Source organism: Symphalangus syndactylus, chromosome 5, assembly GCF_028878055.3.
Source record: "Symphalangus syndactylus isolate Jambi chromosome 5, NHGRI_mSymSyn1-v2.1_pri, whole genome shotgun sequence".
NCBI classification, from domain to species: Eukaryota; Metazoa; Chordata; class Mammalia; order Primates; family Hylobatidae; genus Symphalangus; species Symphalangus syndactylus.
Window position 1 is genome coordinate 38,241,441 of NC_072427.2, and position 16,527 is coordinate 38,257,967.

At 48.4% G+C, this 16,527-nt stretch overlaps 1 protein-coding gene across 4 annotated transcripts in view; it reads right to left on the reverse strand.

Annotated features, from left to right (window-relative positions):
• Positions 1-1,154: 1,154 nt before the first annotated feature.
• The window catches only part of MAP2K5 (mitogen-activated protein kinase kinase 5), a 260,015-nt gene continuing 244,642 nt past the window's right edge, over positions 1,155-16,527 (reverse strand). For 3 of the 4 annotated variants that reach the window (XM_055278008.2, XM_055278010.2, XM_055278009.2), the window contains one exon: positions 1,155-1,623. In XM_055278008.2, coding sequence (XP_055133983.1) covers positions 1,519-1,623 — 105 coding nt within the window. In that variant the 3' untranslated portion in view covers positions 1,155-1,518. Of the gene's footprint in view, positions 1,624-1,888; positions 2,120-16,527 lie in introns of all 4 variants that reach the window. The other variant, XR_010120698.1, reaches the window with a different exon arrangement.

Below are 16,527 nucleotides of genomic sequence, written 5' to 3' on the forward strand. Positions count from 1 at the left end.
TCGACCTCCTGAGCTCAAGAGATCCTCCCACCTCAGCCTCTCAAGTAGCTGGGACCACAGGCATGCACCACCACACCCTGCTAATTTTTTAAGTTTTGGTAGAGACAGGGTCTCAATATGTTGGCTCAGGCTGGTCTTGAACTCTTGGGCTGAAGCAATCCTCTCCCCTCGACCTCCCAAAGTGTTGGGGTTACAGGCGAGAGCCATTGTGCCTGGCCTCAAACTCACCCTTTATAATAGCACCAATCCCACCCATGAGATGGAAGCCCAGCTGGGCAGTGGCTCCCTAGCAACACAGTACCCTATGGAGGGAGTGTGAACCTTCCATGGCTAGACATCTCTGCTGTGACCCCGGGTGGTTATGTGCCCGGATGTTCAAGGAGCAGCAAGAAGACCAACTGGCTGGAGTCAAGAGAGAATTTGGGGCGATGGAACCAATATTCTTTGAAGGCAAAGACAGCAGGACTTCCTGCCAGGCTGGATGTGGGTGTGAAAAGGGAGTCAAGGCCATGTCCTGGCATTTTTGGGAGTGCCAAATGGCTTGGGCACTGGGAGGACGGAAATGCCATTTACTGACACAGGAAAGCAGTAGGAGGTCTGGGTGGGGTGGGGGATTAGGAATTTGCTTCTGGACATGTTGAGATGCTGTTCAGACCTTCAAGTGGAATCCTGAGCCCCTTGGAGCCTCAGCTCCTCACTTGTAAAATGGGGGTAGCCAGGCTTACCTGGCATGTGGCTGAGGGGATTTCCTGGGAGGTGAGAGGTGTGGCAGGTGTGGGGTCAAGGGCAGTGAGGGGCAGGGGTGGGGCTGGGGTGGAGAAGGGCCTCTCAGAACAGCCCACTCCCTCCTCAGCCATGCAGGTCAGGTGGATGTGTCTGGCAGTCCAGTAAGGAGCTCATGGCGGGGCCCTGAGATCCGGCCTACTCCTTGCCATGGGACCCATCCGAGTGCCTCCGTGCTTCTGTTTCTCATCTGACAGTGGAGCTGGGCTGTGGGCCTCAGCACAACTGTGAGGAGCTAGCAGGAGGCTTGCACGTCCCTAGGCAGGCCACAGGTACTGTCACACACATCCCTGCTGAAGTGGAGATCCCACCTGCCCCCAGCCCTGGGGGGTGACAGACCTCCTGGACAACACAACTCTTATGGCAGAGGCTGTCACAAAGCAGTAATACTTTTATTCCCATCAGTGATGCTGACGGGACTGACCCTTTATAGAGAAAAACATTAGGAAAACAGAAGTGGGCAGGGGCCCTGGGAGCCTCCATTCTCAATGCCCCACCCTTTGCCTCCCTGCCAGTGTCAGCGCCTTCAAACCAGAAGGTATGGGGGTGGCCTGGTGGGGCAGGCCACACATGGGGCTCCCCGGGCAAGACCACCTGCTGGCAGAGGTGAAGGCGAGGGCAGGGAAGCCAGGGCCCAGCAAAGCTCTTCTGGCGCAGGCAGCGTACGGAGAGGGGCGACGGGTGGGTTGTTCTCCTTGGTGACTGGTCCTGGGCTTTCAGTGCCCTGCGGCAGTCTCACGGGGGCCCCTGCTGGCTCCGCCTCTCCTCCAGCGCCCGGCACACCCACATGGACACCACGGCGGCGTTTCCGTCATTGAACTGCATGATGAATGGGTGGCCCTGTGGGGAAGAGGAGGAGGCTGTGACAGGCAGTCCTGGTACTCCCGCGCTCATTGTACTTTCCAGGGCCTGCCCTCAGCCTGGATCTGATCTCTTTCCCCAGTAACCCTGTGAGGTAACGAGGGAGGCTATCAGTTCCATTTCACGGCCTAGATAATTGAGGCCCAGGGACGGGCAGTGACATACTGGTAGTCAGCACCAAGCGTCTGGAGTGCTGGCTGGCATGTCTCAGACTCTGCCACCTCTTCCTGAGGCTCGCACTAACCTGGAAGGTGCTTAAGGGCGAGGGCCTGTCTTTGCTGCACACTGCCTGGCCCTTCCTCTGCCCGGCATCACTCGCACGGCCAGTCAGCCAAGGCCTGGCACTGTGTTGCCAGCTTTCTGGTTCAGTTGCTGCCCAGAGACCAAAGAATCATCTCGTCAGAGGCTATGTCAATCCCTTTTAGCTTTCTCCTTTGTCTACAACTCTCCTATAAAAAGAAGTCACCACCTGCAACTGGAGGGAAGGCAAACATGTCAGGGGAAGCGGGGAGGGGGAGGAATGTGCTGGGCTGTGCACAGGATCTCTGGGTTCCTGGTGAGAAGTTCCACTGGGGGCTGGACTCTGGAGGGGCCGGCCCTGTTGCCCTGTGGCCTGCCTCTGGTTCTAACCCACTTATCACACAGGCAGGCCAGGTTCTATTTAGCCAGTTCTCTTCTCTGCTGTCTTGAAGCACCAAGATTTACATCCACAATCTCAGGGCCTCCTGGGAATTCCCAGGGAAGGTGAGAAAAAAGCAGAGACAACCCCAGGGTTACCAGGTCACAAGTCAGAGGTGAAAGGAAAAGTGAAAAGCTTTCTCTCTTCCTCTTCACCAAGCGGCTTCTTGCCTAGGAACTTACACCAGGTGGCTTCCTCTCCTACCCAAAACTGTGCAGCTTGCATGGTGAGTTGTGTTGTCCAGGAGCCACAGCGAGGAGAGAGAATGGCGGAGATGAGGGCGCCCTGTGCCTGCCCCCAGCTCTTCTCCCTCCCCGTCCAGCGGCCGCTTCCTCGCTCCCCCCAGCTCTCCTCCCTCCAGCTTCCTCAGCCCCTCTTGGGCCTGTCCTCCGCCTGCACAGGCTGGGCTTCCAGGGTTGCTTTCCCAGCACACCCCAGCCTTGACTGCAGCCCTAGAGAGGCTGCTTAAAGAGCCACACGGCCTCGCCATTAGCTCATCAAAAGCCAGGAGGGATGTGGACCCTGGCTGTCCCAACCTCAGCGTCTGCAGGGGCTGTCAAGGACCAGGCCTGGGTAGAGCAGGGCACGGCATGGCCCCTCTGGACCACAGGTCAGATCTGTGGGGGATAGGAGAATGCTCAGGCCGCCTCATCCTAGGCTGATGCAGTGCCCGCCCCCAACCTTCTCAGTCGAGGTTGGGAAACCTGCCCTGGGGACACCCAGCGTGGGTCTATCTCAGAGGCACACAGAACACTGTCAGAGCTGCGAGGAAGAGGAGGAAACTCGGCTTCGAAGATGCCAAGGCACCCAACCCCGGGCAGGGACCCGCTGAGACTGGGGTGGAGCTAGGCCTGGAGCCCAGCTGGGCACTTCCCATAATCTGCTCATAGCATTCTGGGAGGCTCCTGACACACCTGCGGGCCCCCTAAGGGCGCAGGGGCCATGGAGACCAGGCTGGGTGTGGCCCTGTGGGTGGCAGAGGTTTGGTCTGGGGCCTGAGGCAGGAGAGGCCCAGGAAGGACTGGATTTTGGCTTCCACATGTTCTCCTCCCCATATATATGCCCACCCCATGGCTGCTTTCCCAAATCGCTGCCTAGACAGAGGGAAATCCTTCCAAAGTCCAAGCGTGCACACTTCCTCTCAGGAGGCTCAGGAGGGGCGACCTCGTGCCCTTCTAAAGAACAAAGGGAGAAGCTGTGCTCACGAGTGACTGGCCCCTCCCCCCACGCCCGGGGTAACACAGTGTCACTTTCCCAGAATGCCGGGTGACTTTGGGGCCCATATGCTCCATCTCTGTTATCATCTGTTCTGGAACAAGCAGAGCGGAACTGCAGGAGGGAGCATAGAGGCATTCCTCCACATTCCAGAAGGGCGGATGGCCACACTGCAGGGAGGCAGTTTGCCCAAGTGCCCCGGTAGGCGAGGGGAGAGGGCTGCTCGGCTGCCGCCATCCTCGGCTGCAGTGGAGACGCCGGCCTCTCCTGCCCTCCATGGCTGGGAGGTGACCTCGTCTCCTGCTGCTGATGAGGCACGTTGTATCCCTGATACTTTACCCCACCTGCAAGGGAAGTGACCTGGACCCACTGGCTTTGTCCTTAGTCACTGTTGATTGGTTTAGGGTGGTTGCCTGAGAGGGAGAATCACAGGGGACAGACATGGAGGGGACCCAGCATCCTAGGCTGTGGCCTGTGGACTTGGTAGCTGCTGGCAGCTGTTCACCACTATTTGACTGGACACAGAAAAAGCCAGTGTGCAGCGCCCGAGAGCAGGAGGTGCTGTCCAGAGGCAGGCAGGAGGGGGGTCCTGACGGCACTGGAGACCCTGGGGCCATTATACCCAGAGCCTGGCAGCGTCTCTGCCTGCAGGGTCCACACGGTCACAGGATCCTGTGAGGCACCTCACAGGCCGGGACTGGTTTGTTATTTGCAGCCAAAGAAGTGTTAACTCACACAGGTGGGCACAATCGCCTCCACTTTACTGATGGAGGCTGCAGGGTCACAGCTGACCTGGCTGAGCTCCCAGACATGGGACTGAACCACAAGTCTGTAACTCAAACCCATTGCCCTGGGCTCTTCCTGGATAGAGGGAGAATCAATATTCAGATTGCAATTCCCCCTCATCCTGTTTCTACCTTGGCGACTCAGGTCTGCCTAGCCAGAGGTGTGACCAGGGCTGCAGGCTGTAAGCCTAGACCATCCCATGTCTTGACCTCTATCAGCACTGTCCCCTGGACACACTGGGAGAGTCACTGACTCCCCGTCCTCCCATCAGCCCTGCATGGGATTCAGGGAAAATACACCATGACCTCCATTTTAGAGGAGAGGACACTGAGGCCTAGGGAGGGAAGAGAGGGGTTAGGAGCTGGCACTGAGCTCATGTCTCCTGGTTTCTATTCTGGAGTATTCTCGGGGTTGGCCTGGCTCCCCTGGGACCCTGGCAGGTGTGGCTCTCTCCTTCCTCCTAGACTGTAACTGACGCCCTTAACCCTGTGACATGCACAATGCAGGCATTCCTCATGAGTTTAGCAAGCAAACAAAATCTGATAGAGAATTTGGGAAGAAACACAAAACTCACTTGGCCAGAGGTGCCCAAGTTCCACACAGCCAGATGCTCTAGGCATCTTGGCAAGGCCAGACTCCTAGAGACGGACGGAGATAGCACACTAAATAATACCAAGTCCAGCCCGGAGGTGACCCCATCTCCTTTGTATTACTGATGACGCACATTGTATCCGTGATGCTTTACACCTCTCTGCAAGGGACTGACTTGAACAAGGAGTGCTGTGTGCTGGGCACTTGCCAAAGGTTTATCCTGATGTGCCCACTGGCTCCCATGCTCACTGTGGCCCACACACAGCTATGCATCTCCATTGTGCTGAAGAGGAAATTGACACTCAGTGTGCAGAACTTGCCCAAGGGCAACCAACAAAGCAATTAGGCTAGAACCAGAACATAGGTCTCCTGACTCCAAATGCCTTGCTCTCCTGTGCTTGCAATCAGACAGCCAACCTCGAGGCTCCTTGCAGAGTCTCCAGCCCCTGCGGCCGGTCCCTCCTCTGGGCTTGGGGTGAAACGTACATCCCTCCCAGGCAGAGGAATCCAGGTATGGACAAGCTCTTGCAGCCCCATCAGGCTACAAGGAACAATGGAAGCACGGCATGGTGCAGCTCCCTGGAACCCAGGCACCAATATAGATGCTTGTCAAGAGCATCTGCCACCCACGGTGGCCGCCCCAGGCATCTAGGCCTCTGTCCTTCATGCAGAAAGCATGTTAGCACCATTTCCGCACAGCCATGTCTATGGAGCCTGGCAGTGCCAGGCTGGAGCTGCTGAAAGATCTTGCTGGCCTCATCACCAGGCAGTGAGAGCCACTCTCATTCCCTGGATTCTCTCAGGGCCAAATGCAACAATTAAACTGACGAGGGTTGAAGTTATTATAGTCCACAGACTTTGCCACCGAAGATGGAGACACAATGAAGGGAAAGGAACAGGGCTGCCAGAGGCAGGATGACTCCAAAAGTGGGACACAGGGGAGTCAGGGAGGTGCTGGCATCACCTGGGCAGACACCCTCACCAAAGGGGCTGAGAAGCACAATGAGGGACATTGGTGAAAACATCATAGTCATGAAGATGAACTGTGGTTGCTCACCACGCCCTCCTCCACCTGGGCATTAATCAGTGTGTCACTAGTTTGACTCTTTGCCTCTGTACTAACGACCCTAATTCCTGGCCACATGTTCCACTGTGGTGAGATGCCTTCCTGATGGACTGACAGCAGGACACTCCCGGGCCCCTCCCGCGTGGAGGCAGGGGGGCAGGGCTTGGTGTGCTCGTCCTGTGGGCAAGAATGGAGGCTCCGAGCCTGCCGCAGTGTGTGGGTGCTGCCTGAGGTTTGTGGGGCTGGACTTCCAGTCCAGTGCTCATTTAATGACACCTCGCTGTCTGCCCTTAGTTGGGCTTTGAGCTTCTTCTGAAATAGGAATGTACCTATTTGGGGTCCCCATACTTTCATCTCTTTCTATAACTTTCTAGAGAATATAATAAATTTGAATAATTTAATAACTTGCTGGTGTGGCTGCAGGGCCTGGTGCAATGCCTGCATGTGGTAGGCCCTCATGAAAAGGTGACTTGTATATTCTGTATGTATATATCTACTCACTGAGCACTTGCTGTGTACAGGCATTGGCTAAATGCCTTACATCTGACCACAGCTCTCTTGAACCCTCCCGTCACCCCCATTTTATAAAGGAAACTAAAGCTCTAGGAAGCTTGATGATATGGGGCAAGGTCATGGAGAAAGTGGCAGAATTAGAGTTTAAACCCAGGACACTCTTCTATCATGGAAGACACCACACTGCCTGCCTACTGGTGGTGTCTCTCTGGGGAGATGGCTCCATAAGCTGTGGCTGCTCTAGACATTTGGTGGCTCTCTGGACCAGGGGACTGCTCTGCCTCAGGGTGAGCACCAAGCACATCCTCTCCCACCAAGGATGCCGCATGGGATCGGAGGCCAAGGACTCATGAACCTGTTGAAGCAGTAAGCCTGGCCTAGTAAAGAGTCCAACAAGCTGCTCTTGGGACAGGGCAGCCCTGTGATCAGGTGACTGCCCTGTAAATGGTGATTTGAGAGGCTGAAGGGACCTCCACATGCCAACCCACTGCCCATCCCTTTGCCTTTCGTTGCTGGACCTGTGAGCCTTGCCTGAAGGCTCTATGCATCTCCCTTTAGGATTCCAGCCCGCTTGGCTGTGATAACACTTCTGTCCCTTCTCACACTAATGGAGTGTTAGGACTAGATGGGATCTCACAGTCCAGCAGAGCCATAGGCTGTGAGGTGCTTTGGGGGCTCTGCAGCGGTTTCAAATTCTGTTAAGAAAATTTTTAGCTACAGTTTTAAAAACCAATTTAAAAAAATAACATACACTCAACTATGGTCAAAGGGTTACACTGAATACTGGTGATCTGTTACCTTGTGCTGTGGTGTTACTTTTTGCAGCTTTTAGAGTCCGCTTATTAGATCTGTGCATATTATTCAACTTCTTACATGGCAAGCATGGGCTAGGAGGGCTGCTGTGGTGCACTGGTCATTTGAAAACAGACGTCCACTCAGGACGTACACATGCATGTGTAAAGCTGTGTTGAGTGCACCAGAGCCCAGGTACACTGAGCCCCATCACGCACATCGGGGTGGGGGATGCAGTGTGGTCCATGGCTCTGAGTTTCTGATGGTGTCAGTTCCCATAAGGTTTGAGTACCATTTGTCTGACTAATATATTTACCATAAACGATTCATATGAACAATTGGTCATTGCTGTCAGTGGCTAACTGTAAAATAAAACGTTTCTGCTATTCCTTTGTTAAGCATCTATGTTGGTTTGATGGATGCCTAAGTTGGGAAGGCAACTGGGTGAGTGAGGATTTCCTTGACACTGTGCTACTGAGACAATATACAGAAATAAGCTGTGTGTAGCTATGAGATTGCCACTGGCCCCTGTGACCCTGGCCCTCCGAATTTTGTGTCCTTTAAGAGAAGTCTCATGGATGACTTTAAAAAGAAGTGTCTACAATGGATACTAATACATTCATGCTAAAAAAAAAAAAAAAAAAAGCCCACTTCTACATTAATATTGAAGTCTTGCATTAATTTTACATAATAAAACATGTTCCACTGTTAAAGTTTTAAAGCTACCAATTTAATCCCTACTTACCCCGGAGAAAACTTCAGATTAGAGAAGTTAAATAATTTATGGGAGGATGCACAGATTTCCAGTGTCTGCTGAATTGCTGACAAGTGGCAGGATAGTGGGCAGCCTGATAATATTAATTACGTGAGATAATAAATCATTACTATCCCTGGGGCCAACTCTTCCTTCCAGGCTGGGTGTGGCCAGGCTAATCAACAGGAGTGGCCAGGGAAGGAGAGGACCTGATAAGTGACTCAGCAAGAGGAAGCCAAAGCATCACAATAACAATCCCCCCCACTGCCCCGCACCCTGCGTGAAGTGACTGCAAGGGCCCCTGGCTAAGAGTCGGTCAGCCGTCCCCTGGCCATCCCACTAGGGCCTCGCCTATAAAAGAGATAATACTAAAGAGTGGAGGGGGCCTCCCTTCCCCTGGCTTCATTCTATATAGAAGGACTGCTGCTGTTGTAACACTCCTGAGCCCTGTCCCCAGGGAGGGAGTGGCAACACTGGGTGGGTGGGCCCACTGGGCAGATTTGTCTGGCCTGCCATCTCATGCTGAGCCTCCATGCAGGCTCTAAGCCTGCGGGAGGCCTGCAGTTGTTCACCTCTGCGTAGCGAGGCCACTGGGGCCACATTTGTAAATACATCCTCCAATCCAGATTTGTATAGAAGTAAAGCTGATACTTTCTCTCCATCATTTCTGGGTCTCATCTGTCAGCTGGTATTAAACACAGGGCAGCTGTCTGCAGCTTCCTCACCCACACCAAATACCACCTGCTCTCTCTTCCTCCCGGAGTGGGTTGTAAGGACCAAATGAAGTCACCTGACCCTGGGGCGGTGCTTCACAGATATAATCTGGGCAGGTGAGAGTTATTCTTCCACACAGAGCACAGGTCCTGCACTTGAGGGCACAGTGGTGAGACTCCAAAGATGTGGAGTCTTCCTGTCCACCAGCGAGCATACCTGGGCAAATGCCACGAATGCAGAGCTTTCCACACAAGGCATTTGTTCTGAGAACATGCTTTCTTGGCCTCTGATTTATTATTTTTATTTTTTTTTATTTTGAGATGGAGTCTCACTCTGTCGCCCAGGCTGAAGTGCAGTGGCACGATCTCGGCTCACTGCAACCTCCGCCTCTCAGGTTCAAGTAATTCTGCCTCAGCCTCCTAAGTAGCTGGGATTACAGGTGCCCGCCACCATGCCCAGCTAATTTTTGTATTTTTAGTAGAGACGGTGTTTTACCATGTTGGTCAGGCTGGTCTCCAACCCCTGACCTCGTGATCCACCTGCTTTGGCCTCCCAAAGTGCTGGGATTACAGGCGTGAGCCACCGTGCCCAGCCATCTTGGCCTCTGATTTCTAAAGCTTTTCCATGGTTGGGGGTGGGAGTTCCTTGCCAGCCCTTCATTTCCTTTTAAGACCTGGGAAGTGGTATGCAGCTGTGACCTGTCATTTCAATCAACCTTCCTAAGTTTATTCTTCATAATTGCTATAGAAATAGATGTTTTTCCTCAAATATTCAATTATTAGCAGCAAATTGCTTACCTCTAGCCATCCTAGACAGTACACAGCCATCTAAGGGGGTCAAGGAGCTCTCCACTTTTCATCTGAGCAGATCTATGTGTTTCTACACAGAGTAATAGGCCAGAAGTGGACCATTGGGAGAAAAAAAATGTTTCCAGAGGTGTCTGTGAGTCATTCTAGGACTTGCACTTACAGAGCAGCCACAAGACCCGTGTTGCACGGTGTTGGATGGGGCACAGGACGACTCCAGTGGGCCATGGTGAGGTGGCTAGACACTTGGGGTGCTGACACTCATGAGTTTGTCGGAGGAAGCTGATCCTTGTGAATGGCAGAATTGTGCCACTGGCCTGTTTAAAGGGGGCTGTGGTGGCTGCTCTGGCAGGGGCCTTGGATAGGACTGGGCAGGCTGTACAGTGGGGGACATGCTGGCTGCGTCCGGCAGTTTTGGGCCATGCAGATGCCCAGAGGGATCAGGAGGGAGGACGCCAGAGGAGAATGGCATCTGCTCCAGATAATACTGAGGACTCACCCCTGAAAGGTGGAGTCTGCAGCATGTCCACACCGTGAATATGGGGCCAGTGACAAGTGTCTAGATATTCAAGGTTTGTCTCTGGGGGTGACTGATGGCTCTGTGGTGATGGAGGTTTAAAGACACAATGCTCAGAAGGATGGATTCTCCCTTGTCCTCTGCTTTCCTTACCTCCTGAGTAAGAAAACATTTTAGGCCGGGCATGGTGGCTCATGCCTGTAATCCCAGCACTTTTGGAGGCTGAAGTGGGTGGATCACCTGAGGTCAGGAGTTCGAGACCAGCCTGACCAATACGGTGAAACCCCGTCTCTACTAAAAATACAAAAATTATCAAGGTGTGGTGGCGCACGCCTGTAATCCTAGCTACTGCACAGGCTGAGGCTGGAGAACTGCTTGAACCCAGGAGGCAGAGGTTGCAGTGAGCCGAGATCACGCTACTGCACTCTAGCCTGGGCCACAGGGTGAGACTCTGTCTCAAAAAAAAAGAAAAAAGAACCAATGAAAGATGTGAATTCTCAAATTAAAAAAAACAGTGATTTCCAAGTAAAATAAATATAAAATCTATACCTAGAAAAACTATAGTGAAAATGCAAGCACCAAAGAGAAACACATATTGCCTAGAAAGGGTAGCAATTTGGCAGTCAGCAGATTCTTACCACCAACAGTAGAAGTTAGAGGACAACAGAATATCTCCAAGGTACTCGGGAGAAATTATCCACCTAAGCTTCTAAACCCGATTAAACTAACAATCAAGAGTTAGGGCAAAGGGAAGCCAATCCTAGAACAAAAACTCAGACTGTTTTACCATTCACAGACCATGCTGACACAACTCTTGATGTACTTCAAAAAGGAAAAGAAACCTCCGAAGGAATGCAATCACAATGAGGAATAACTGGCAAGCATGTGGATAAATCTGAACAAGCAGTAACTATATAAAGCCACAACCGCAGTAATGATTTTGAAGATCTAAAAACAAGGGGACAATGAAATTCCGGACTGTGATAACATGTAAGAAGGGAGTGATCAGAAACTCTAAAACCCCGAAGTCTGGGGGAAAAGGGGCTGAGGTAAGGACTGCTGGTTGCCCCCTGGTATCCATTCTCCCTTTCTCCATTGTGGTAAGAGTTCTGATTTTAGCAGGAAACACTGTCACCTAGCAGAGCAACAGCACTCCCAGCCTCGCTGGGGGTCAGTTTTGGCCAACGCCATGTGAACAGATACACTGTGTGCCGGTTCCTAGTAATTCTGTCCTTAAAAGAAGAGGCAAGCATTTCCACACCCTTTCCTCCTTTCCTGCTAGCTGGAGCTTGAATGTCCCTTAAGGAGCTGCCAGATCAGTCTGGGCACCCTACTTCCTGTCTGCTTTAACATGAGTGAGAAACACCCTCCTGTCTTGTTTAAGCTGCTATTTGTTTTTTATTATATACAGTTGAGGCTAACTTAGGGATAAGCAATTAGAGGCCAGAAACAGAATATGATTTCCAAACCAATGTAAAACTAAATGTAAAGGAAAAAAATGGATATATTAAATAGTTAGGATATTTGACCTCACTCAAATCTCATGTTGAAATGTAATCCCCAATGTTGGGGATGGGGCCTGGTAGGAGGTGACTGGATCTGGGCGGAGTGGGTGGAGTTCTCAAGAATGGAGTGAATTCTCACGAGATCTGGTCCTTTAAAAGTGTGTGGCACCTCCCCATTACCCACTGTCTCTCTTGCCTATGTTTTTGCCATGTGATGTGCCAGCTTCCCCCTTGCCTTCCACATGATTGTAAACTTCCTGAGGCCTTATCAGAAGCTGAGCAGATGCCCCGAGCCATGCTTCCTGTACAGCCTGCAGAACTGTGAGCCAATTAAATCGCTTTTCAGGTTACTCAGTCTCAGGTGTTTTTTGTAGTAATGAAAGAATGGCCTAAAGAAACCTTACTCCAACAGAATGGACAAAGAAGAAAAAAGAAATCAAAAAAGTAGAGAGAAAGTACAAAATAGGACTGTACGAAAAAAACTCAAATATATCATAAACAATAAATATAAATGATTAATCAATTAATAGAACCTTAGTTAAAATTTAAAACATCAACAACAAAATGCAGAGATTCATGTAAAAGAACACAGAAGTAAAGGATAATCAAACATAGCAAATACCAACCAAAAGAAGATGGCATAGCTATATTAATATCAACCAAAAACAAAATTTAAAGGAAAATATATTAGAGATAGAATCACCTCATAAAGACAAAATACTTTGAAATGAAGACACAATATTTTGACATATGCAACTTAACATTACTGCCTTAAAACATATAAAGCAAAAATGAACAGGAATGCAAGGAGAAACAGACACAGCCACAATAGTAGTGGGAGATTTTAGAGTACCTCTCTTAGAAATTGATAAATAATGCAGGTAGGAAATTAGTACAGCCACGAAATATTTGAGAAACACAATAAAGTTGATCTAAAGGACATCTATAGGACACTGCATTCAAAAATTAAGAGAATATATACTCTTTTCAAGCAAAGAGAGAACACTGGGGGGACAAACCAAATGACCATGTTTTAAGGGAGTCTAAACAAATAACAAAGATCTGATGTTATACATAGCATGCTCTCTGACCACAGTGGATTAAAATTAGATAATAACCACAAGATAACAAAACATCTTTCACTATCTGGAGAAAAAAAATACTTCTAAATAATTTGGCGTAAGAAAATCCTAATTGAAATTGAAAATTACTTAGAATTAAATGACAATGAAAACACTGCATGTAAATACTTGTTGGATGCAGCTAAAGCAATATTAGCAGGCAACTTCATAGCTTTATAGGCATATATTAGGAAAAAATATTGAAAATTTCTGAGCTAAGTGTTTAACACATTATAAAAAGACCAAAAAGTATAGCTGAAGAAATCTTAAGAAGGCAAATAATAAAGAACATGAAGGAATTAAATAGAAAGATGTCATGAAGATGATCAAAATTGGTAAAGAGAAAACAAGTAAATATCAAGAAGGGAAAAAAGATACATAACTACAAATCCAGTCAAAATTAAAAATAAGGGCCTGCCATACAAATGATATGAAGCCAACATTTGAAAAATGCTGAGAGTGACGACTCACAACAGCAGAAAGGGAGTGTGAGATGATGAGAAGTGGAGAAGTGATAATGGTGGTGGGTGGCAAGGTGCCAATGAGCACTGACAAAACATCACCCCTCGTGGGGGCATCAAAGGTTTCAGAGTCCTAGCATCATAGTTTTAACTTTTCAAAGCATTTTGTATCCATTCTCTCATCTTATTTCAAGAAGCAGCCAATTAAGCAAAGGCTGTTACCCCTTTAAAATCTTAGTAACAGCTTTTCTAGTTCCTTAACAGGGAGAAACAAACCATTTACACAAAGACTGAGCCAAAGTGGAAAATTTTTGCTGCTATCGAATCAACCAAAAATACAGAGGAAAAAATTGCTAAAAACACTGGATATCAAGACATCAAAACTTTGAGTAAATGTAAATAACCTTAAATGAAGTCCCCTCTTTTTTTTTTTTTTTTTTTCCCAGCTGTGATGTTCCAGAGTTATCTGACCCTCACTCAGTTCAGTGGAATGGGCTGCTGAGGGTCAGGAGTGCAGGGAGCTGGCTGGGGAAAATTTGGAAGAAGAGTGTAACAAAGGTCAAAGTCATCAGACCTAGTCTAGTTTTCTACAGGATTGAAAATTACCAATTATTCTCAAGTTTCTGCTATTAGCAACCAATGTTTTCCATCTGAAACAGACTCCTTTTTTAAAAAAGGAAATGCACAAAAAGGAAGCAAACTTTGAAAATTCTGATCGTCTTGCATCCCAGCAGCAAATAAAAATCATCAATAGAACTCACTCTTAGCCTTGAGCAATATTTTCTAAAACAAAACACAAAGAACCTGTGGTATTTAACTATTCTGTTACTGATTTACTGTGGTTTGCAAGGTAATGTTGAAGAAAATTAAACGTACAGAAGCCTGAAATGCGTTTTTGATGGTGGGGACTGGTGTGACCTGTGTTTTCCAAGGTGGTGCTGCTGGTCATGCGCAGAATGAATGACAGAGAGCACACTTTGGTTACAAATAAACTGGCCACCTTCACTGCAGAGCCTCATGAAACCAAAGTCTATTTTCACTGTTAAGAAAGACAAGTTATTCAGTTGCAAGCTTCCTTCTAACGGTAGCTGTGTCTATTTTACCGAGGGTCTTTAATTCAATAAGATTCACTATGGATGTGTGGAGAGGTTTCTATGTGCCTAGATCTAAGCCTGGTTTTAGAACCTAAGGACTTTCCCTGGCACATTCATGACTCTTTGGTCCTCTCAGAAAATAAAACTTCAACAGTTGAAGTCCCCCTTAATTACTGATTCACGATCAAAATAATCATATTGCTTCAAACTTGGACATTTATATACAACGTGATCGAAGAGTATATTTTCTATACAGTGAAATGGCCAGTTTCCAAATCTAGGGGCACTTTACAATCTATAGGCCACTATACTTTGACACCCTTATCTTAGACTAAGAATCTGGAAGTTAAACTAGAACTTGAACATTTTAATTTTAGGTAGTCCCTCAAGCTTTTCCTTAAACCGGCTTTCTTGTATTTTAGACCTGATTCTAACAAGCTTAGTATCTGATTTCCCAATTAAAAGCACAAGAGAAACAGCCAAATAGAAGGAGAAGAGGAAGGTCTGTTCAAGGGAGGAGCAAGAACAGCAGCAAAACTATACAACAAAAACAAAAAACCGGCTTGGGGTCAACCAGCCTAGGGACAAATGGCCCTACTCGTGTCAATATCAGGAGATACTGGTATAGAACATGGCAAATAGACAACGTCCATAATAATGAGCTTAAGAATTTTTTGGTTTTTTTAGAGATGAGGTCTCACAGTGTTGCCCTGACTGGAGCACAGTGGCTATTCACAAGCACAATCATTCCGCACTACACCTTTGAACTCCTGGGCTCAAATGATCTTCTCGTTTCAGTTTCCTGAGTAGCTGGAAGTAAATTTAATTTTTTAAAAAATTAAATCCTGGTGCATGTAATCTGTTTAAGAGGATAGAGAAGTGTTATAATACATTCAAGACCCATTGCTTGTAATTTTTTTTTTTTTTTTGAGACGGAGTCTCGTTCTGTCACCCAGGCTGGAGTGCAGTGGCGCGATCTCGGCTCACTGCAAGCTCTGCCTCCCGGGTTCACGCCATTCTCCTGCCTCAGCCTCTCCAAGTAGCTGGGACTACAGGCGCCCGTCACCACGCCCGGCTAATTTTGTTGTATTTTTAGTAAAGACAGGGTTTCACCGTGGTCTCAATCTCCTGACCTCGTGATCCGCCTGCCTCAGCCTCCCAAAGTGCTGGGATTACAAGCGTGAGCCACTGCGCCCGGCCTTGCTTGTAATTTTTTAAAGTTTGATTTTATAAAGAATACACTACAGTTATCTGAATAATCTTCTTACACGGAGCAGCTCATCTACCTATGATGTTGCCATGTGAGTTTTAGAAAATCCATATTAAACACAATGAAGGCTCTCACTTTGCCCACTTTTCTGTAAAGTTTGCCATGAAGCACCATGTGATCTCACAGGGACAGACAAGCCTGCCGATCCTCTGAATTCATTAAGGACATACGGGGCCACTTTAGGCCCAAGTTTACCTTGGCTTCTTTGCAGAGAGTTTGATTACTTTTAAGATTTATGGTCAAAGCAGGGGGCGGAAAAGAAATACCTCACAGAGCAGATTTATAACTTCATCTTGATTTTTAATACCATTAGGGATGACATCCTATGACATAATCTTGGAATGACGGCAGGGTGACTCAGAAACTCAGTGGGAAGTTTCATATTTTAGGGTCTGGAGCATTTTGTAGTTGCAAGGTCAGGTAGGAAAGGACCAGGGAAATGAGCCAGAGAGACGGTCAGAGAGTGAGTGTCAGCTGGTTTAATTTTCTGTGTCAACTCCGAAAATTAGATAAACAATGACAAACCAGGCTTTTTAAATGAACTTGTCACTTCTGGTTTTCTTGATACAGAGCAACATTTTTCAAGTTCTGGTAGCCCCAAAGACAGATTTAACCCCTGAGAGGTGTATCCAAGGGTTTCAAAGTCCTCACATCTGAAAATAAAAGGTTTAGTCTAACCCTATACCCCTTGAAAGAAAAACTAATTATCCTTGAAATTTAAATACTCTTCTCAAAACAATTAAGGGGACTTTGCCTAGAGCCAGAAGGTCCAGTCTTTTGCAGGAGGGTCTTAGCAACGTCCTAGTTTTTTCTTTCCACCAGACCAACTCAACCCTTCAACACAGTTCCTTTGATCTTAACCTCCTTTTGCAAACCTGACCTCCAACCACTGTTCTAAGCAATACTGTCCACATTGAGCAGGTACTGGCTCTCTTCTCACCAATGCAGGTGAGCAGAGACCTGGCACTGCCCCTCCTCTGCCTGGTGCTCTGTCGCTAT